The 24,154-nt window shown below is 45.1% G+C and overlaps 1 protein-coding gene across 1 annotated transcript in view; it reads right to left on the bottom strand.

The window, feature by feature from the left end:
• chrna6 (cholinergic receptor, nicotinic, alpha 6) overlaps positions 1–23,697 on the bottom strand; it is a 31,628-nt gene extending 7,931 nt beyond the window's left edge. Inside the window, exons 1-3 of the mRNA XM_072670086.1 lie at positions 23,508–23,697; positions 6,162–6,301; positions 4,465–4,509 (exon numbers count right to left, since the gene is read on the bottom strand). Coding sequence (XP_072526187.1) covers positions 4,465–4,509; positions 6,162–6,301; positions 23,508–23,577 — 255 coding nt within the window. The 5' untranslated portion in view covers positions 23,578–23,697. The remainder of the gene's footprint in view (positions 1–4,464; positions 4,510–6,161; positions 6,302–23,507) is intronic.
• Between the last annotated feature and the right edge of the window lie 457 nt (positions 23,698–24,154).

Here is a 24,154-nt window from a genome sequence, read left to right as displayed (position 1 = left end):
AATATATCATAATAATAATAAAAATAATAAAAATGGAAAAATAAAATAATAAAAATAAAAACTCCTCCTTCCTCCCCAACTCGGAACTGGTTGAAAACTCGTAAAGTTTGCGGTGCACGTCTCGTAAATACGATATTTCCGACTTGACCTGAGGGCAGCAGGAGTTCTCCATGTTGGTCATATGCTGTATGGTCTCTGTAGGAAGCAGGATGCCGTGTGCCGAGATGTTTTTCTAAATGTCACTGTCAAAAGCCCTGCCAGAATATCTGCAGTCGTGATGGAGTGTGTGTGTGTGTGTGTGTGTTAAGTAAATACAAGAATATGGAACTACATGGAATGGCTTTATACAGCTGTGCTGAGAAGGGGGGGGTGGCTGCCATTGGACCATTATAAATATATGCCATGGTGGTCTTTGGATTTACTGAGACATTTTGTGAGTGTGTTTGTGTGTGTGTGTGTGTGTGTTTTGTGGGAAGCAGTGCTGTATAAATGCTGCTGGTCTCTCTGTGTTCAGTGATAATGTGGATTCTGCCATCAGGCACTATGCACTTTAATTACACTATACTGCAGGGTGCGGGTGCACACACACACACACACACACACACACACACATGAAAAAGAACCCACTTCACACAGCTCTGTAATTACGGCTGCCGAGAAATGCAAAGTTTTGAATGTGACTGTGGATGTACACTAAATGGACAAAAGTATTTGGACACACCCCTTAATCATTGTGTTTCATTCAGTCTCATTGCCACAGGTGTATAAAATCAAGCAGCAAAGTGAGGTCGTTACAGAAGCAACCGTGCAGGCCCAAGCCTTCACACTACCTCCACCATGCTTGACAGGTGATCTTGTATTGCATCATCGTAAAGTGCTGTGAGGAAGGTTTTTAGACGAAAAGTAGGTTCTTTGAACGTTTCTCAAAGCACTTTAAGAGGTTCCTCCACAGTTTCAAACGGAAGAACCTCCTCAACTGAAGGTCCCTCAAGGATCTTCTACTTTTAACTACATGAAAACAAAACAAAATCATCACTTTTGTCAAACCGATGAGGCCAAAAAACACACCGGGCGTGTTCTGTAGCACCAAATACTGAAGGACAACACACTAAAGTGTCTAAAAGTGTCTCCACCAGAAGAACCCGCTAAGAGTTCATGAGTTCCCAGCTGCTGGCAGATGTGAGTAACGCATATAAGGTGAGGATGTCCTCTAAGGTAGCATCTCACTTTTTTCTAAAGCAGCTCTGCACTCCACAGTGCAGAGGAAGGTCCATGATATACTGGACTGCTCTGACCACCCCCTGCAAACCGAATGAGCTCCAAGGTCACAGATTTAGAGCTCCAGTCATGAGGACAATGAGGAATAAAGACTCTTTTGTGCAGATTGCTGAATTGGCACCCCTGTACTAAAGCACTTAAGCACACCAGGACTTCATTTTGTGCCGGAGTAAGCTGGATCTGGCCCTTAGTTTGTGGAATCCGGCACCCTGTTAACATATAAATTAAATGATAATAATGAAACCCAGAAGAAGCTAGTGCAGCTAGTTGTGAGGTTTTTAGCTTGTGCAGCTAGCTATCAGGGTTTTAGATTGTGTGGCTAGTTGTGAGGTTTTTAGCATGTGCAGCTAGCTATTGGAATTTTAGAATGAGAGGCTAGTTATAAAGCTAGTTTTCTGGTATATACACAAGCATCGGTTCATGAGCTACATCATAAGACACATCGTCCTAATGTTCAATAAAGTTCACAATTTTTTACTCTTCTAAGCTATTATTGTTTTGGAGGTGTTTGTTGTCATGACAACATGTTCAGGGTCATCAACACAGGCAACACATCCTCCAGCACTGAACTGCCCTGAACAACGTTACACCATAAAGAAAAAAATATATATTTACTAATGACTAATCAAGCAGTATATTCTAAAGGTGCGGAGTGTGGTAGACACGCCCCTTCCGCATTGAAATGGACATGCTGGATATCAGTTTTCCTGACAGACATTTTTTGCTAGCTGGTTGCTTTGAAACGCCAGGGGCCTGACCTAAAGACTATCTGCTCTGCAAGAATCTGACCCCAGGTCAAATCTGTTTGATAGCCTTTGCAGCATTTGCTTTCTCATCTGTTCTTTCTTTAACCAGGACTGGATTGCTCAATCATGTGTTTCCAAACTGCCCGATCCATTTCCTTCTCTACTCTGTCTCCATTTCCACACCTTCTGCACTCTCCATCTCTCTGTCTACACACAAACACATGCATTTTACTGTATGTATGCAAGTAATAATATACACACATGGACAAAATATGAAAGAAAAACCCACAATGGTCACAGAAATAACTTGAATCTGACAAAAGTAATAATAAATAAAAATGCCATGAAAATTAACCAATGAAAGTCAGACATTGCTTTTCAACCATGTTTCAATTATTTTAAAAAATAAACTTATGAAACAGGCCTGGACAGAAATGATGGTACCCATAACTTAATATTTTGTTGCACAACTTTTTTTTTGTTTTTTTTAGTTGTGTTTTGGGTCATTATCCTGTTGCAAGACCCATGACCTGCGACTGAGACCAAGCTTTCTGACACTGGGCAGCACATTTCTCTCTAGAATCCCTTGATAGTCTTGAGATTTAACTGTACCCTGCACAGATTTAAGACACTCTGTGTCAGATGCAGCAAAGCAGCCCCAGAACATAACAGAGCCTTCTCCATGTTTCACAGTAGGGACAGTGTTCTTTTCTTTATTTACATTTACATTTACATTTACGGCATTTAGCAGACGCTCTTATCCAGAGCGACTTACAAAGTGCTTTGCTATTTACCCTAGAAAAGCCTTAGCTAGTTAGAATAGGCTAATAATTCAAAAGATACCTCTAAGCTTAGACATTGCTAAACACAAGACAATAAGGCGACCATAGAACTATTCGTCCAAGTACTCTCTGAAGAGGTGGGTCTTCAGTCTGCGTTTGAAGACAGCGAGCGACTCGGCCGTTCGGACACCCAGGGGCAGCTCGTTCCACCACTTTGGTGCCAGGACAGAAAAAAGCCTGGACGCTTGTCTTCCGCGGATTTTGAGGGATGGCGGGTCGAGCCGAGTCATACTTGAAGCTCGAAGGGCTCTTAGTGCGGATCGGCTTTTGACCATTGCCATCAGGTACGGAGGGGCTGGTCCGATCTTGGCTTTGTAGGCCAGAGTCAGGGTTTTGAATCTGATGCGGGAAGCAGCTACAGGAAGCCAGTGAAGGGAACGCAGCAGTGGAGTGACATGGCTAAATTTTGGGACATTGAAGACGACCCGTGCCGCTGCATTCTGGATGAGTTGCAGGGGCCTGATGGTGCGCAGAGGGAGACCAGCCAGAAGAGAGTTGCAGTAGTCAAGTCTGGAAGTGACGAGAGACTGAACAAGCACCTGGGCGACTCTAAAGAGGAAGGGTCGAATTCTCCGGATGTTGTACAGAAGAAATCTGCAGGACCGAGTTACGTTTGCAAATTGAAGACAAATGTCCTCAATGTGCTTCTTTATGTGCTTCATTTTTTCATCTGTGGACATAGAGCTGATATGCCTTGGCAAAAAGTCTTGTCTGTCCAAAGGACATTCTCTCAGAAGCTTTGGGGCTTGTCAACATGTAGTTTGGCAAATTTCAGTCTGGCTTTTTTATGATTTGTTTTCAACAATGGTGTCCTCCTTGGTCGTCTCCCATGAAGTCCACTTTACCTCAAACAATGACAGATGGTACGATCTGACACTGATGTTCCTTGAGCTTGAAGCTTCTCTTTAGAAGTTTTTCTGGGCTCTTATGTTACCATTCATTTTATCCGTCTCTTTGATTTGTCTTCAATTTTCTTCCTGCGGCCACATCCAGGGAGGTCAGCTACAGTCCCATGGATCTTAAATTTCTGAATAATATGTGCAACTGTAGTCACAGGAACATCAAGCTGCTTGGAAATGATCTTATAACCTTTACCTTTAGCATGCTTGTCTATCATGCTTGTCTATCATCTCCTGAGACAACTCTTTCCTTTGCTTCCTCTGGTCCATGTTGAGTGTGGTACACACCATGTCACCACACAGCACAGTGACCACCTGTAGCCCTAAATATAAGCCCACTGACTGATTACAAGATCGTAGACACCTGGGATGCTAATTAGTGGACACACCTTGATTTAACATGTCCCTTTGGTCACATTATTTTCAGGGGTACCATCATTTCTGTCCAGGCCTGTTTAATGAGTCTGTTGAAGCATGGTTCAAAATCAATGTTGGATTTTCATTTGCTCATTTTCATAGAATTTTTATTACATGTAATAACATACCCCGTATGTATTGCATATATGTAAGCATTTACAGTTTGTATAATTAGACATTAAGTCAGTTTCTCCAGAGTGAGGACATTTTATGTCCTGGAAACACACACACACACACACAAACACACACACACACACACACAGTTCTGTATACTTCACCCACATGTCTCAACCACAGGTTGGTCTCCATGATCTGATTGACTTCATCCTATGGGAAAAAAGTGAGAGTGGCAGAGAGAAAGAGAGAGAGAAAAAGAGAGAGGTCTAATTTTAGACCAGCTTAACGTCCAACAGCAGACAACAGAACAGCCCAACTCTGCACTGAGGGTTACCGAACATCCTTGCTGTGTTTGGGACTGACTGGATGAATATCATTCCCTCCGTACAACGCAACGCACATCCGTACCGGCCTAAATCTCTCCACAATCATTCCTCCTCCTGCTGCATTTAGCATAACAATCATCGCTCGTCCCCACAGAAAGCCCCACCAGTGTAAACACGGTAATCACACTAGAAAAACCCCACCACCCTACCACATAATCACCCAGCAGCAGCGTCCTCTAAAACTCCCTCCCTAAGCGAACGATCGGCAGCGTGAAAGGGAATAATCTGCAATCTAGGTGTGTGTCCGCTCTGCCCGCTGTGTGACGGGAGGAAAAGCCGGTGGCCATGGAGGCTCTACCCTCCAGGAGTGGATGATTTAATCCCAGAGAGTGCAGCCAGAATCTCGCTGGACCTCTAGGGGGGCCAAGCACCATTCTGCTGATGGCGGAGGAAAGCACTTTCCTCATGGAAAAGGCTGTGCAGGAATTTTCCACAAGCTCTACAGTAATATATATATATATATAGAGAGAGAGAGAGAGAGCAAAGATCAATATTACTACTGATGGCTTTTAATAATGTACAGTGTCAGTCAAAAGTTTTGACACACCTATCTGATTATTAAGGCTATTTACCGGTGTAGCTAAAAGAATAAATGCATGTGTGTTAGTATACATTAACATCCTGTAGCTGCATGGTTTGGGAGGTATCTCCACCCTCACACATGCACACTGCCCCGGTCTTACAACTTGAACCCCTCTCCACCTACACCCCCAACTCCCCCCCCCCCCCTCCTCCTCCCATGAAACACTGAAATATGGCCTCCCTAGGCTTTGGGTTGAACGTTTGCAAGATGATGATCAGCCCACATTCAACCAGGTGTGTCCTGAAACTTTTGACCGAAACCGTATGTTAATGAGATTTTGCCTAAATTTGCACCAAAATTCAAAACGAAAAAAAAAAACAATGCTAAAAATGTAGGAGCATTGCATTGCTGTGAGGATTTGATTGCATTCAGCGACAAGCGCAAGTGTTAGCGAGGACAGGATGTTAGATGTTGGATGATCACCACCCCACCTCATTATCTCCAACTCCCTAACTCCAACTCCCTAACTCATCTCATAAGCTCCACCATCCATCATTCCAGAAAACACAGTAGTTCCACTGCTCCACAGCCCAAAGCTGGGGGGTCTTTATGCTACTCTAGCCCAAGCCTGGCGTTAGGCAGCATGGTGCCAATAGGTTCTTATGTGTTTATCTGCTTCAGAGAGTCCTATTCTATTGGCAGTTCTTCTCTACAGTGACTATATAAGCTGTAAGGGTATGTATTTGCACATCTTAATGTAGCTCTGCCTTCTTGTAAGACAGTGACTCAAATATGTACAGTCCTGGTACACGATTTCATATCTCTAGAGTGGCGCAACTGTCTAACTACCTGCATGTCCTGTCAACACCACAGCCCTGTTGGGACAGTATTGGGGAAGTGTGTATTATATATTGGGGGAAGTCTGCAGGCATACATGCTGAAGAAGCTCTTACCACTTTGACGAGCTGAGAGATAGAAACCTCAAACTCCACCGTCACCGGATCGGACACGTTCTCCACCGGCCTGATGAACTGATTATACCTCCTGAACAGGCGCCGGAACAGCCTGTCCTCGCCTTTAGACGAGAAACACTCTACACACACACACACACACACACACATACACATACGCACACACAGGGAAATGTGTCAGAACTGTAAAAGTACAGCACCTTCTGAGTGTCCTCAGCAGGAAAGCAACAGGAGAATGCTATATTTATGTGCACTAATATGACAGCAGAGCACAAGGCCATCAAATCTAACACATCTGTCAGAGCTCGCGATATTGTCAGTGTGGTCATACACTGTAGAAAAATGTAAAGTCATGCCTCCTAACTCACATTTGTTACTTCTGCATCTCAGTTTGGTCAGCAATCCGTAGTGAATTGAGTCTCAAAAACAGTTTAGTTAAGTCTTTAGTGGCTCCGCCCCCTTAAATTTGTTTATCACACAATACCCATCACACAATACCCCAAGACTGGGAGGCATTTGACAATGGAGTGCTGAGCCCTTGCTGAGATTTGAGCTTAAGGCCTCCTCAATCTTGATGAGCAGCAGTTAGACCGTAGGGCCACCCTACAGCTGTCAAATTACACTGCAGAAAATTGACCTTGGACACAGAAATGTACACGGTTTTACAGATATAGAGTGGCGCAACTGTCTAACTTGAAAGGAGATTGTAAGTTTGAACCCAGTCAACACCACAGCCCTTCATTGTCAGGTGTCTGAGAATAGGAAAGCCTCCCCCGCTATGTGATACTTGCAGACAGGCTTTTCCATGTGGTTTTGGAGGTTTCACTGTAAGCTAGTTCCACCTTGCAGACTCTAAACACTTCTGTTTCCTCCCAAGAACACTCCATATTGCTTCAGGCTGGGAAGAATGTCAGGTAATGGTGCCAAGAGGACACTGGAGGGTGCTCTGTTAGAACATGGTGGTAAAAACAAAGGATCGAAACTGTGTCAGGCCTAAAATAGTCAATATGCAATCCAAATCCATTAAAATATGCTTGGCTTGGCCCCCTGACATTCCAACTATCATGCCATATCTAATCGAATTTAATTTTATAAGCCCCACCCCCTAGACCGCCCCTCCCACTTTACACTGATTGGTTGGACCCGCATGGTTTGAAATATTAGCAGTGGCTTCCAGAAGAGATGGCAAATTTTGCAATTTGTCCATTACAATGTGCTGTAAGACTAAAAGGCTAAAGACTGCACTTAGGGTAAAAAAGGGTTCTAGATAGCACTAAAAATGGTCTTATACTTAATAATAGTATAACAGTAGAACCCTTTTTGCTGCTGTATAGACAGGCTCTATAAAGAACCATCAGCATACAGCAGGGCCCTTTAACCGTCCACATGGTTCTTTACAGTGTGATGAATAATCCAGAACCATGGAAATACTCATTGCAATGTGTTAGGCATGTGTGTGTGTGTGTGTGTGCGTGTAGCATTTTGCTTTTAGCACATTCCTCAGGGTGTGCATACCCACCCCAACACCCCTGCCCACTTCATTTGCGCACCATTTGAAAGCGCTATGCCTTGTTTGTGTGGTCAAAGGTCACCCTCAGCCATCGCCACGGACCCCAGGTGCAGCCGAGCGGTAAATGGGGCGGCTTTCAGGAGCCAATGACGCACTTGAGCATGTCGGCGGGGAAACATAAGCCAGCACTCAGCCGCCTCAGAGCAGGCGGTGTGTGTTAGCCCACGCTACATGGTTTAGAAGGAGCTGTTCAGTGCTGAAATCATCTCAAAGCGCAGTAGAACTAAGTTCCACTGTAAAATAGTTCCACACTGCAGACTCTGAACTGTTGTCCACTCTTCTGAGAATGCTCCGCACCGTTGCCAGATGGGAAATAATGCCCTTTAATGGCAGCTAAAGGACACCAGATGGAGCTCTGCTGGACCACAGCGGTAAAAACAAAGGAATGCAAATAGACTGGGCTTGAAATTGCCAATACCCCATCTTTTAAAGCATGCCTGGATCAGCTTAATCAACAGGACCCACCCCTGTAATACAATAGTCTGTACATTAGTAATTAATCAATTCCTAGAAAAGTGAAACACAGGGCTGAGAAATATGGGGCTGTTTCCAAGATATTTCAATTAGCAAATAAAGAGCCCCGGCAACACAGGACCCTTGAACACAGGGACGACCCCGGTTGCACCTACCATTTTGTAACCATGCTAATATCCTTTTGTTCATGTTTACAGACAACAGTCAGTCAGAATCTACAAACACAAGCCTATTACAGATTCCTGAACGGATTCAGGACAAAGGGCCAGATGCTAGATGCTAACGCTGTTTTCTAACCCGGGACTTATCTTCATGTAGCTGCTCTTTAAATTTAGTAAAACAACACAGATCCATCTTAATTGGAACTACATTATCATCTTCACAACATCCCGCTCTGTAGCACCATTTGCGGTTAAGACTGGAACCCAATGTACGGAGTGATACCACACATTGTGCTGAGGTTAAAGCAGTTCCAGTCACCTACAACCGCCGTCCCGCTAATGTTATATCGATTTTTTAGACTACAGTCGGGCTGCGTTTTGAGCAGGTTGAGAGATTTTTGGGTGTGTTTACAGAAATGAGATTGGTGACTGTCTAAAACCAGTGTTTGTTAGCAACATTAGTATATCATCTCTACTTTAGATACCCCAAATGTCTTGGCTGATTGACTGCATCTGGAGTTAGTGATCAGTCTTGGTAATTGAATTTATTTGCCAAACTATTCCTTTAGGCATGCTAACTGGTCAGCTACATTGGCCTTCCCCTTGGTTTTGACTCAGTGAATGTAAAAAACATGGACAACGTCCCTCAAAAGTGAAGCAACCACAGGTCTAGCCAATCTAGCCCACCCCCATATAATTCAATGACAAAATGAGTCCTTACCAGTGTCTTTAAATTCCAACAGTTAGTTTTCCCTAAGGAATTGAGGAAGTGAGTGACAGCCTTGGCTGGAAGAGACCAGCCATCTGCAGGACCTGAATGGCACCCTTTCTGTTCATTACATGGAGTACTGCTGGAGCATTCCACTTACTGAACAAACTGGGAATCCAGGCGGGGACATTTGCTCAGCCTCTGAACTGTAAGCTCAATGAAGGCGGTCTGGGATACCACCAAAAAAGTCTGAGTCCGCCTCTGGTCTCTACTGAGACTCTGGTTGCAGATTTTCCATAGAAGGGAAGGAAATGGGACCATGGGGTCCATATTTTTCGCTCCCTGTATTTAATAGGTCTGCCCAACAGGAAGTACTTAGAAGTTCAAATCTAAGCCTTAAAGACTCCAATGAACCTTTTGCACCAGTTTCTAGTGCTCTCCCCTCCCTGGAGCTTTAGAAAGCCTTAGAAGGTTAATATGCAGTGACTTACGAGAAGCTACGAGCTCCTAAACTCGAGCTTCAGAGTTCCAGCTTCGGAAGACTTAAACACATTGGCATACAGTTCTGCCGCTCTGCCTCTAGAGTGTGTGTGTGTGTGTGTGTGTGTGTTGTTTTAATTCCTCCCTTTTAATTACTTCCAACTTGTTAACTCTCCATTGGCCCTCTGTGTTAATTGGGTTAGCCAAGGATAACGAGGCCTTTCGTCCATTAATTATAGAAAAAAAACTTCAGGTCGATTAAAACACATAAGGCTCAGAGTGCAAAAGTACAGTGTGTGAGAGCTTAGCTTTTTTTATGAAGTCTGGAGGGCTTAGAAGATCCACAAACTTCTAAACTGAAGTGGCGTCTAACTTCTAACGTCCTACTCCCTCAGACCTTTTCGTCTACAGAAGGAACTTGTCCGGGACATTCTGTGCTCGGAAGAAATGCTAAGTGACTCAAGCCAACTGAAGCTGCGATGCGTACGATTGTCTTTGTTAAAAATGAAAGATGTAGCGTCGTTGAGTTTCAGCTGGCAGAACACCCGGTGTCCCTGTTCCTCTGTGAGTCACCCAGGAAAGGCTAAGAGTTTGCAGAGCTGTCGAGTCAGATTTGGTGGAAGTTTGTCCGTAATATTTACGGATTTGTGTCAGAATCAGGCTTAAGTGTCTTCCCAGCACTGAAAATACTCTTCTTGTTTGGTTTTATTGCAGTGGCTTCACTTTTTGCAGCATTAACACAGTACGTTTTATCACAAAACACATTAGCACACATGCTAACCAGCATCATAGCATGGGAAACCTTGCATAGTTTATGTATTGATCTAAATATAAGCTTTGATTAGCTTGATTTTTACTTATTAGTAGAGTATAGTAAGTATTAGCTCAAAACAAAAACATTAGCAGACAAGCTAACCCATTCATACCGATGATAATGCTGTATACAGTTACGAAATGATTCAAATACTGCAAATTAGCTTTATTAGCAAAATGTACAAACTTTAGGCTGTTTGCAATCAACCAATCAAACAAGAGCAATTTAAATATCTTAACACAACCAATAGAACAAGTTCTTTCTAGCAGGCTAAAAACACCACGGCACCAAGAAACAGCAACGATAGCAGTGCTAGTCTCCCATTTCTAGGTCAGTGTAACATCACAATGATTTGAAGGTGATACTTTAAGGTAACAGTGTTACATAGTGTTGCTTTAACTTATACATATTAGCATAGCTTAGTCCAAAGTAGCACGGCAAACGTTAGCAGACAAGCTAACCATCTTTATAGCAAAGCCAGTGGATCTACAGGACCACCAGCATTATGTAGAGCCTGTTTCAGTCATTTCTCCACGTCTCACTTGCACATGCTGTTGTGTTTCGTTAATGCACGAGTGACGTAGCAGTCTGGGAGACCTTACGGGTCTGATGTCAGTCAAGTGTGCTCATTTGAATGTGCGGACCACGCCCATCTATCTTTTGCACTGAAGCTGGCTAGGAAACAGGCTAAACCACTAATAAAACAGCGAAAAAAAGCCAGATGAGCTGTGTGTCTTGTCCAATGTTAGGATTGGGAATAAACTCTGCTGGTCAGTAAATCTCTGTGAGCCGGCCCTTCCTGACCAATTAGATCAACCCTGCTCTTTCATTTCACAAGCCAGTGGACATATGTGACTCAGCGCAGGACAGCAGCAGCAGTAGTGTTATTCATCAGCATAATTAACCACAGGCTGCCCTGGTGACGATGGCAGAAACAGAAGATTTGTTGGAAACGTAAAAATAGCGCTTCATGAGAATGAGGTCCAGAGTGCTCGGATTGGTCGGTCGAGTTCATTCACTGTAGCCATTAAAAAGACTAATTACTAATGACCTCAGAAAACGCTGAATCTTTAAATGATGTTCCAGGGGTGTGTAGAAATATTTATATAGGCCTTTAACCCCAAGAACACTGTACCAGCTGTTAAGCATGGTGGTGGTAGTCTCATACTCGGTTTCTCATAGGCGGTTTTGCTGCCAGTGGAACTGCTACTTTGCTCAGAGTGGATGGAATAATGAAGACGGATAATGACATTGTTAAAAGTATGAGATCCTTGAGGCACTTTTGGAGGTTTGAAATTGTGGAGGAACCTCTGATGGTGCTTTGAGAAACCGTCAAGAAAAAGCTTTTAGAGGACAAAGGTTCCTAGAAGGATCTTCAATGCACTGTTAGAGGTTCCTTCACAGTTTTAAACTGAAGAACCTCCACAAGTGCTTTAAGGGTCTGATATTTTAACAGTATACCACAGAATTTTTCAGCATGACCTCAAACCATCAGCAAGACGGCTGAAACTGGGACACAACTGGCCGTTCCAACTAGGTGTACCACAACAGCAAACACACACAGAAGGTGAACATGGAATGGAGATAGTAAGCTAACATTAAGCTTTTAAAATGGACTTCCCAAAACCACTCCACCACTCCTATTTATACCTGTATATATACACATAATATGGACAAAAGTATTGGGACACACCTTTTAAATCATTAAATTCATGTGTCTTGTTCAGTCTATTTGCCACTGGTATACAAAATCAAGACCCAGGCCATGCAGTCTGCCCTTCTTACACACATTAGTGAAAGAATGGGTGGTTCTAAACAGCTCACTGAACTCCAGCATGGTTCTGTAAGCCAGCCATTAAAGAACCATTTGTGTATAAGGAGTGTGTGTGTAAAGGAGCTTTTGAAGGTCTAAGGAAGTCAGTGTAACTACTGTGACTCCTAGAATTTCTGCATATTTTTTACCCAGTTTTCCTCCTCAATTTTAGATTAGCCAATTACCCAACCCCCTCATTAGTACTCTCCCCCTATCACATGTAAAGCTCCTAACACTGGAGCATTACATGGACTCAGACACTGTCCCCAGACTCTGAAAATGTTACTCAGACTCTGAGTCAAAACTAGACTCAGACACTGTCCCCAAACTCTGGACTGGATGTTATGGTGTGGACGATGTTTTAACATGGTGAAATGATGGCGTGGTGATGTTTTTGCGTGCCGATGTTCTGGTGTGGGCCGATGTTTAGCCATGACAATGTTTTGGCATTGCCATGGTGTTGGGTGATGTTCTGGTGTTGGGTGATGTTCTGCCATGGTAATGTTTTGGTGTTGGGTGATGTTCTGGTGTTGGGTGATGTTCTGCCATGGTGATGTTTTGGTGTTAGGTGATGTTCTGGTGTTGGGTGATGTTTTGGTGTTAGGTGATGTTCTGGTGTTGGGTGATGTTCTGCCATGGTGATGTTTTGGTGTTGGGTGATGTTCTGGTGTTGGGTGATGTTCTGCCATGGTGATGTTTTGGTGTTAGGTGATGTTCTGGTGTTGGGTGATGTTCTGCCATGGTGATGTTTTGGTGTTGGGTGATGTTCTGGTGTTGGGTGATGTTCTGCCATGGTGATGTTTTGGTGTTGGGTGATGTTCTGGTGTTGGGTGATGTTCTGGTGTTGGGTGATGTTCTGCTGTGATGTTCTGGTGTTGGGTGATGTTCTGGTGTTGGGTGATGTTCTGGTGTTGGGCGATGTTCTGCTATGATGATGTTTTTTCTGTGATGTTCTGGTGTTGGGTGATGTTCTGCCATAGTGATGTTCTGGTGTTGGGCGATGTTCTAGTGTTGGGCGATATTCTGCTATGGTGATGTTTTTTTGGTGATGTTCTGGTGTTGGGTGATGTTCTGCCATGGTGATGTTCTGGTGTTGGGCGATGTTCTAGTGTTGGGCGATGTACTGCTATGGTGATGTTTTTTTGCTGATGTTCTGGTTTTGGGTGATGCTCTGCCATGGTGATGTTCTGGTGTTGGGCGATGTTCTGCTATGGTGATGTTTTTTCAGTGATGTTCTGGTGTTGGGCGATGTTCTGGTGTTGTGCGATGTTCTGGTGTTGGGTGATGTTCTGGTGTTGGGTGATGTTTTGGTGTTGGGTGATGTTCTGCTATGATGATGTTTTTTCTGTGATGTTTTGGTGTTGGGTGATGTTCTGCCATGGTGATGTTCTGGTGTTGGGCGATGTTCTAGTGTTGGGCGATGTACTGCTATGGTGATGTTTTTTTGCTGATGTTCTGGTTTTGGGTGATGCTCTGCCATGGTGATGTTCTGGTGTTGGGCGATGTTCTGCTATGGTGATGTTTTTTCAGTGATGTTCTGGTGTTGGGCGATGTTCTGGTGTTGTGCGATGTTCTGGTGTTGGGTGATGTTCTGGTGTTGGGTGATGTTTTGGTGTTGGGTGATGTTCTGCTATGATGATGTTTTTTCTGTGATGTTTTGGTGTTGGGTGATGTTCTGCCATAGTGATGTTCTGGTGTTGGGCGATGTTCTAGTGTTGGGCGATATTCTGCTATGGTGATGTTTTTTCGGTGATGTTCTGGTGTTGGGTGATGTTCTGCCATGGTGATGTTCTGGTGTTGGGCGATGTTCTAGTGTTGGGCGATGTACTGCTATGGTGATGTTTTTTTGGTGATGTTCTGGTGTTGGGCGATGTTCTGCTATGGTGATGTTTTTTCAGTGATGTTCTGGTGTTGGGCGATGTTCTGGTGTTGTGCGATGTTCTGGTGTTGGGTGATGTTCTGGTGTTGGGTGATGTTCTGCTATGATGATGTTTTTTCTGTGATGTTTTGGTGTTGGGTGATGTTCTGCCATAGTGATGTTCTGGTGTTGGGCGATGTTCTAGTGTTGGGTGATGTTCTGGTGTTGGGTGATGTTCTGGTGTTGGGTGATGTTCTGCTGTGATGTTCTGGTGTTGGGCGATATTCTGCTATGGTGATGTTTTTTCGGTGATGTTCTGGTGTTGGGTGATGTTCTGCCATGGTGATGTTCTGGTGTTGGGCGATGTTCTAGTGTTGGGCGATGTACTGCTATGGTGATGTTTTTTTGCTGATGTTCTGGTTTTGGGTGATGCTCTGCCATGGTGATGTTCTGGTGTTGGGCGATGTTCTGCTATGGTGATGTTTTTTCAGTGATGTTCTGGTGTTGGGCGATGTTCTGGTGTTGTGCGATGTTCTGGTGTTGGGTGATGTTCTGGTGTTGGGTGATGTTCTGCTATGATGATGTTTTTTCTGTGATGTTTTGGTGTTGGGTGATGTTCTGCCATAGTGATGTTCTGGTGTTGGGCGATGTTCTAGTGTTGGGTGATGTTCTGGTGTTGGGTGATGTTCTGGTGTTGTGCGATGTTCTGGTGTTGGGTGATGTTCTGGTGTTGGGCGATGTTCTGCTATGATGATGTTTTTTCTGTGATGTTCTGGTGTTGGGTGATGTTCTGCCATAGTGATGTTCTGGTGTTGGGCGATGTTCTAGTGTTGGGCGATATTCTGCTATGGTGATGTTTTTTTGGTGATGTTCTGGTGTTGGGTGATGTTCTGCCATGGTGATGTTCTGGTGTTGGGCGATGTTCTAGTGTTGGGCGATGTACTGCTATGGTGATGTTTTTTTGCTGATGTTCTGGTTTTGGGTGATGCTCTGCCATGGTGATGTTCTGGTGTTGGGCGATGTTCTGCTATGGTGATGTTTTTTCAGTGATGTTCTGGTGTTGGGCGATGTTCTGGTGTTGTGCGATGTTCTGGTGTTGGGTGATGTTCTGGTGTTGGGTGATGTTTTGGTGTTGGGTGATGTTCTGCTATGATGATGTTTTTTCTGTGATGTTTTGGTGTTGGGTGATGTTCTGCCATAGTGATGTTCTGGTGTTGGGCGATGTTCTAGTGTTGGGCGATATTCTGCTATGGTGATGTTTTTTCGGTGATGTTCTGGTGTTGGGTGATGTTCTGCCATGGTGATGTTCTGGTGTTGGGCGATGTTCTAGTGTTGGGCGATGTACTGCTATGGTGATGTTTTTTTGCTGATGTTCTGGTTTTGGGTGATGCTCTGCCATGGTGATGTTCTGGTGTTGGGCGATGTTCTGCTATGGTGATGTTTTTTCAGTGATGTTCTGGTGTTGGGCGATGTTCTGGTGTTGTGCGATGTTCTGGTGTTGGGTGATGTTCTGGTGTTGGGTGATGTTCTGCTATGATGATGTTTTTTCTGTGATGTTTTGGTGTTGGGTGATGTTCTGCCATAGTGATGTTCTGGTGTTGGGCGATGTTCTAGTGTTGGGCGATATTCTGCTATGGTGATGTTTTTTCGGTGATGTTCTGGTGTTGGGTGATGTTCTGCCATGGTGATGTTCTGGTGTTGGGCGATGTTCTAGTGTTGGGCGATGTACTGCTATGGTGATGTTTTTTTGCTGATGTTCTGGTTTTGGGTGATGCTCTGCCATGGTGATGTTCTGGTGTTGGGCAATGTTCTGCTATGGTGATGTTTTTTCGGTGATGTTCTGGTGTTGGGCGATGTTCTGGTGTTGGGTGATGTTCTGGTGTTGGGTGATGTTCTGGTTTTGGGTGATGCTCTGCCATGGTGATGTTCAGGTGTTGGGCGATGTTCTGCTATGGTGATGTTTTTTCGGTGATGTTCTGGTGTTGGGTGATGTTCTGGTGTTGGGTGATGTTCTGCTATGGTGATGTTTTTTCGGTGATGTTCTGGTGTTGGGTGATGTTCTGGTGTTGGGTGATGTTCTGGCGTGGCTTTTACTCTTTATACTAACATTCAGCACTTTCACTGCAGTTCATCCCAATATAGAGAACGAGTCAAGATGAGAGATCGAGAGAGAGAGAGAGAGAGATAGAGAGAGAGAGTACAGGTGGAGAGAGTAAAATGTGAGTGTAAGAGTGAGAGAGTAGTAGATGGTACAGTGTGTAAGTGGAAGAGACGTATTGCAGATAGAATCAGACAGGAGAACTCTTCCTGCCACCTAGGGACCACACGCACACACACACACACACACACACACTGAATGCCTGCAGGGCACAGACATGTGTGTGTGTGTGTGTGTGTGTGTGTGTACTTTTTTCCAGGGCATGCGTCACAGTGTGTGTGTTGTGTGTGATGCGGCTGCTGCACTGGGACAACTGTCACTGTCTCAGTGGATCACGAGTTGGGGGGGGTATATGTGTGTGTGTATGGAGGGACAGAGAAGGAGGGGAAAGACCCCTGTGAAAGGTGGCTCGTCATTGGTTGCAGTATTTGTGGGCGGAGCAACAGTCAGGAAAGAACACATTTGTGGGTTTTTCTATAAATTTGTGCATTTATAGGTGAAGCAACAATCGATAAATGCATAAATGCAATAAATGCATTTGTGGGTGGAGCAATAGTTGGAAAAATGCTTTCAATTGTGGGTGGAGCAATAGTCAGGAAAGAATGTATATGTAGGGGAGCAACAGTCAGGAATGTATTTGTGGGTGGAGCAACAGTCTGGAAAATATGTTAAACGGGGGATGAAGAAGCATAAAAGACTGCATTTGTGGGCGTAGCAACAGGAAATGCATGAGTGGAAGGAGCAATTGTTAAGAAAGAGTGCATTTGTGGGTGGAGGAACAGCTATCAAAGATGCACGGGTGGGCGGAGCAATAGTCAGGGAATACATTTGTGGGTGGAGCAACAGGTAGTAAGGAATGCATTTGTGGGTGAAGCAATTGATAGGAAAGAATGCATTTGTGGGTGGGGCAACATGTAGCAATGAATGCATTTGTGGGTGGAGCAACATGTAGGAATTAATGCATGTGTGGGTGGAGCAACATGTAGGAATTAATGCATTGCAGAGCAGGGCAGCGGTTTTGGAGTAATTCAGTTGGGGCAGAACAATTGTCAGGAAAGAGTTCATTTGTGGGTGGAGGAACAGCTGTCTACGTCAGCAGTCAGGGCAGACGCGTTAATAAGCACTACAGCAGCTCCACAGCAGACTGTTCTACCTTCTGTTCTTCTCTGTAATCCACCTGTATATGAAGCGGAGTCCACATCAGGAAAGTGGGCGGCTGACCGCATGACCCCGTCAGAAGCCAGTTTAAATTAGACTGTAGACGAGGGAGCGCGAGAGCGTGCGCGAGAGAGAGAGACCGAGACAGAGACAGGCGGTGAGAGAGGGAGGGGGCTGAGGGTGGGAAAAGTGAGAGTGAGTGACTTTCAAAGAAGCCGTTTTGCTGTGAAGGTGAAGAGTGTGGGGTGTTTTTTGGGACTGCAGACGTTTCACCGCTGAGTGTCTCTCAGCTGGAGCTGCATTGATTCAGCTTTCTCAGCTCAGCTCAGATCCGCAGCTAAAAAGACGTGAGGAAAAAGAGCGCGAGCTTCCTCTGAGGAGATTTGAGGGGTCCTGTCGGTTCAGCCTGACTCCATAAGCGCTTCTCCAGACGCCTACCAGTGACGCGCTGGCTGTAAACACTTCGCAGCGACGGCTGACGCACATGCAATATACAGCACGTCAAAGTCAGTCTTAAAGCCACATTATCCCGTGTGGTGGTGGTATGACGTCCTCAGGAGATACACTAAATAAAAAAAGAAAAGTATTGGGACGCCTGCTCATTCACTGTTTCTTCTGAAATACAGGTATTAAAAAGTGCTGATGCTGCTTCTGTTGGAGTTACTGTCTCTACTGTCCAGGGAAGAAGGCTTTCTACTAGATTTAAAGTATCATTGCTGTGAGGATCTGATTGCATTCAGCCACAAGAGCAAACAATATGAGGGTCAGAATGTTGGATGATGATCACCACTCCTCCTCATTATCCCCAACTCCCCAGCTCATCCCAAAAGTACCGGATAGAGCTCCGTCAGTTCCACAGTTCCACTTGTCACATTTGTGGGCAGACCAATAGTTAAGAAAGAATGAATTTGTGGGTGGAGCAAAACAATATACCTATGGGTGGAGCAACAGTTTAGAAGTGCATTGAAATTAGCTCTCTGTGGTTCGAGCGACTGTCTTCAGAAATGGAGCTACTGTTAGAAGAGAATACTCTTGTAGGCGGAGCAACCATTTAGAATGAACGTATTTGTGGGTGGAGCAACTGTTAGAAAAGACTGCGTTTGTGGGTGGAGCAACAGTTTAGAAAGAGTGTATTTATGGGCGGAGCAACTGTTAAGGAAGAATGAATTTGTAGGCAGAGCAATAGGTATGCTTGTGGGTGGAGCAACTCTCTTCAGAGATGGAGCTGCTGTTTTAAAAGAATGCTCTTGTAGGCGAAGCAACCATTTAGAATGGCATTTAGGATAGAGCATGCTTGTGGGTGTAGCAATAATTTAAAAAGAGTGTATTTATGGGTGGAGCAACCATTTAGGATGGAATGCATTTGTGGGTGGAGCAACCATTTAGGAGTGAATGCATTTGTGGGTGGAGCAACCATTTAGGATGGAATGCTTTTGTGGGCAGAACAACAGGTAGGAAAGAACACGCTTGTGGGTGGAGCAAATGTTTAGAAAAGACTATGTCTGTGAGTGGAGCCATAGTTTAGAAAGAGTGTATTTATGGGCGGAGCAACCATTTAGGATGGAATACTTTTGTGGGCGGAACAACAGGTAGGAAAGAACACGCTTGTGGGTGGAGCAAATGTTTAGAAAAGACTACATCTGTGGGTGGAGCCACAGTTTAGAAAGAGTGTATTTATAGGTGGAGCAACCATTTAGGATGGGATGCATTTGTGGGCCGAGCAGCGGTTGAGAAAGAATGCATTTGTGGGTGGAGCAACATATTTGAAAAACATGTTTGTGGGTGGGGCAACAGTTAGGAGAAACCCACTTTCGGGTGGAGCAACAGTAGACGCTCTTCAGAACTCTGTCTCACTGCTGATGGAGGACCTTCATTGATCTCCTACCAGCATGACGAGAAGCATGGGAGATCAACCCTGATCAGTCATGTAACCCATGTCAGGTTGTTCCTTTGAAGTTCCCCCCTCCATCCACCCCAGTGCTCCACCCATCGCAATCGCACTGCGCAAGAGCCTTGCTGCTGGAGCCTGGGCTAAATTCAGGCTATGAACATGGCCTAGATAGTGGGGCGTAAACACACCGCGGGGACAAAAGCAGGCTTACCAGCAGTGGACTTATTTGTGAGAGATTACCTACTGCCCAAAATCTGCAGACGCGGATGTTTACTGTAGCGGGATTTCTGCGCTCCGGCCCCCGGGGAGCCACGTTCCTGCGCGGATTCCCGCTCTTCCCGGCTTTAACGCTGCCGTAGTGGGTGTGTTAGCTAATTACCCAGCCCTGGGCGCGGTGGATCAGGTGGGCTGGAGCAGGAAACACTCTTAAATCACAGACCCTCGCAGGTACGCAGCTTCCACACACCCCCACGCACCTCCACGCCTACGCTATCCGCTTAACGAGTCTATGGGCTTTACTGCAGGAGAAGGTGGTGGCAGGAACTGCCTTTTTTTAACGTATTCCTACATCTACACTATGGCCAAATGTTTGTGGACGCCCTTCTACTGCATGCTTTTACCTACTTTAAGTTGCACCCGCTGCTGACACTGATGTGCAAAGTCACTCACAAAGCTTGTCTAGCCCCTATAAAGAGGTACTGCCAATAGATTAGGACTCTCTGGAGCAGATAAATCAACAACTATTGGCACCATGCTGCCTAATCCTAGGCGTGGGCTAGAGGGGTATAAAGCCCCCCAGCTTCTGTGTTTCTTCTGTACCCTGTAGAGCTGAATCACTGCTATATCAGCGCTGCAGCTGCTGCGGCCACTGACTGTGTGTGTGTGTGTCTGTGTGTGTGTGTGTGTGTGCGCCTGTGTGTGTGTGTGCGTTGGTGTGATGTCACATTCTTCTGTCTGCCTTCAGAGCAGCTGAGGCAACAGAAGCATCTGAACTTTCCCACCGGGTAAGTCACAGCCAGACAAAGCAGATCTCCCTCTCTCTCTCTTATGGACTTTCTTTCTGTTCTCCCTTACTCTCTCTCTCTCTCTCTCTCTTTTATCTCTCTATATCTGTTTTCTCTCAATCACTCTCTTTCTCTCCTCCCTCACTCAGACTCTCGCTCTCTTTCTCTCCTTTCTCATTCAGACTCTCTCTATCTCTTACTTTCGCTCCATCTCTCTCTTTTCTCTCCTCTCTCATTCAGACTCTCTCATCTCTTTTCTCTCCTCCCTCATTCAGACTCTCTCTCTAGTGTCTCCTCCCTCATTCAGACTCTCTCTCTAGTGTCTCCTCCCTCATTCAGACTCTCTCTCTAGTGTCTCCTCCCTCATTCAGACTCTCTCTCTAGTGTCTCCCATACCTCATTCAGACTCTCGCTCTACTCTCTTCTCCCTCATTCACACTCGCTCTCTCTAGTCTCTCCTCTCTCATTCAGACTCTCTCTTTTCTCTCCTCCCTCATTCAGACTCTCTCTCTCTTTCCTGTCCTCCTTCATTCAGACTCTCTTTTCTCTCCTCCCTCATTCAGATTCTCTCTCTCCTCCCTCATTCAGACTCTCTCTCTCTTTCCTGTCCTCCTTCATTCAGACTCTCTCTTTTCTCTCCTCCCTCATTCAGATTCTCTCTCTCTCTCTTCCTTCATTCAGACTCTCTCTCTCTTTTATTTCCTCCCTCATTCAGATTCTCTCTTTTATTTCCTCCCTCATTCAGATTCTCTCTCTCTTCCTTCATTCAGACTCTCTCTCTCTTTTATTTCCTCCCTCATTCAGATTCTCTCTCTCTTCCTTCATTCAGACTCTCTCTCTCTTTTATTTCCTCCCTCATTCAGACTCTCTCTGTCTTTTCTCTTGTTTATCTTTTTCTTTATATATCCTCTCTCTCTCTCTCTCTCTCTCTCTCTCTCTCTATCGCTCTATTTACTCTCTCTCCCTCTCTCTTTTTCTCCCTCCATATCTCTCTCTTTCTGACCTCATGATCAGTCCTGCACAGAGGTGATGCTCAGAGAAGGAGACGCACACTGCTAGAATTAAACACACACACACACACTCACACACACACACACACACACACACACACACACTACAGAGCCGCAGGCGAAGTCGCTATTCTAATACTCTGGGCGCGCAAAGCACTGTGAGGAATTAAGCGGTGCGGGGAAATCACTGGAATACCTACAGCCCAGTGTGTGTGTGTATGTGTGTGTGTGTGTATATGTGTGTGTGTGTGTGTGTGTGTATCTGTGTGTGTGTGCGCCTGCTAAACTGACTCACCCAAACACTCATACTGAGTGATTCTTGGATGAGGCAGTGAGATGCCCTCGTTTATCCCACTGAAACGTTCAAATGATCATTACATCCCGACCAGATCCGAGTGAGTTTCCATAGAGACTCAGAGCCTCTCAGGAAAACTACAGCAGCCTCCGGAGCTCGCAGCCTTCACACTTGTTGAGGAGGTGGCTTCACTGGTACACCTTTAAAGGAATACTCCTGCGCAGGGTTGAGTGATATTAAAACACATGTCTATATCAATCCTGATCCAGATATCTGTTGCTTGTTTTCATCAACCAATCACGGAACCACCTCTACATAAGCAAAAACCAAAAGTGGGTGTGGCTTAAAGCAGAAATGGCAGGAAATGAATGGAACCGAGTAAAATGACTGACTGCAACAGAAGCAACAAAGTTAACAATGTGCATAAAGGATGTAATTTAGATGGTATTGGTATACAGGTATGTATTGGTTATAGATGGATGGCACACTATATGGACAAAAGTATTGGGACACCTGCTCATTCACTGTCTGTACTGTCCAAGGAAGGGTTTTCTAGATTTTGCTTATTTTAGCGACAAGAGCATGTGTAAGGTCAGGATGTTGGATCATCACCACTCAATTAAATTATTATTGTATTTTATATATCAGTATTGACCGATAATTACGATTTCAATATTGGAAGTGGAATCATGCCATTTCTATTACAGAGACCAATCAGTAGCCTTGATTTGAGAATGAGCATGCGTATTGGCTCACAGATGCTGATAATACTTTTCATAGTTAGGTTCTAAAATTTGGTATTGAATAATAGGGCAGTTATATCATATTAAATATATCATATGACCAGTTATAAGCTAATTTAAGCGAATCTTCAGCATCTGCCCATTGGAGTTCACTATAAGCGAGTATCAAGTCATCAGGGTTTCGGTTCTTTTCAGACTTCTGAGAAACGTATTGAAATGCCTGTTTGTGCTCATCGCCCGCCTGCCCCGGTGGCATCAGATAGGGGTAAAGCTGAAAGACGCTGGAGTACTCCTTTAAGTGTCCCAGACACCATGAATGCAAGAAGTCCCAAACAGGGGCTCCGAAACTACAGGAATAGATGATGTGGGATTGGAGAACATGGAGATAACATCACATATGGTCAGTCCAGTGGACGGATGCTTAAGCTAGTGTTCAGCGTCTGCCCATTGAATTTCACTGTAAGCAAATTTGACGTCAACAGGTTTTCGGTTCTTTTCAGGCTTCAGCAAAACGTATGGAAATGCTGGTTTGTGTTCATCGCCCGACTCCCCCAGACGCTTCAGATAGAGGTCAGGTTGAAACACACTGGAGCACTCCTTTAAGAGTCCCATACAGAATGAATGGAGGAAGTCCCAACCAGGGGCTTCAGAATGTCCTGCTGAGGTCCTAATGCATCCTACGACTCCTTCCACCGTCTCCATCATCTCCATCAGCTTTTAGGAGCTCCACAGCCATCAGAATTCGATAACCAGTAAAGCCACTGGCCCTAAAGTGGGCACGGCAGGAGCTACACGATGCGCCCATTCAATAAAGAGAGCCCATTAGCGCGCGAGGGCAGCAGGCTTGCAGGAATACACTCCCTCTGCTCGACTCCAGACTGATTACTAATTCAGAGAGCAGCGCAGTGGAGCGCGCAACAATACACACACACACGCACGCGCGCACCCACGCAACCTAGACACGTTAAACATGTTAACGTAGCCGCAAATCCCCTGCAGGCTGAACGAGTCGCGCGCGAGGGTCCTCCGGAGTCAGTTTGGTAGTTTTGGCGCAAGGAGGCTCGCGCGTAACGGTTGTGCCAAAACGCAGCAAACTTGCACTGCCGAAACCGCCCGCGCGCTCGAGCAGCCTGCAGTTCCTCGCGTGCAGGCGTGAGAGTGAGGTGTACTGTTTTGGATCTCAGGCTTACCTCGCGCCATCAGAGTGACGAGGAAGAGGAGGAGAAAGAGGAAGAAAGTGCTTCTCCCCGCGCGAGGCATCCGTCTCTCCACGAGCGAGCAAAGTAAAGAAGAATGGAGGTGAAGAAGAAGAGGAAGAGGAGGAGGAGGAGGAGGACACGGGAGGGAAAACACAGAGGCAGAAGGAGAGAAGCGGCGGAAAGGAGACGGGATCCCGGGCTGTGAGCGCGCGCTCAGGGCGCGCGAGGGGAGGGGGGGTTTGGCCCCGCCCACCGCACACGGACGTGGGTCTTAAACGGCGCGCGGAAAGCGTGTTGATGTAAAAGCGGCAGCAGTAGAAGAGTGTAGAGGATAAACAAGCAGCACGTGCACAAGTTTGGGCACCTTCATTCAGACGATGATCCGAAACACACCGGACAAGTCATTCAGTATCCACTATGAATTATTCAGTGTCCACTATGAATTATTCAGTGTCCACTATGAATTATTCAGTATCCACTATGAATTATTCAGTGTCCACTATGAATTATTCAGTATTTACTATGAATTATTCAGTATCTACTATGAATTATTCAGTATTCACTATGAATTATTCAGTATCTACTATGAATTATTCAGTATTCACTATGAATTATTCAGTATCTACTATGAATTATTC

Source organism: Salminus brasiliensis, chromosome 24, assembly GCF_030463535.1.
Source record: "Salminus brasiliensis chromosome 24, fSalBra1.hap2, whole genome shotgun sequence".
Lineage (NCBI taxonomy): Eukaryota > Metazoa > Chordata > Actinopteri > Characiformes > Bryconidae > Salminus > Salminus brasiliensis.
This window is presented reverse-complemented; position numbering and strand designations above follow the sequence as displayed.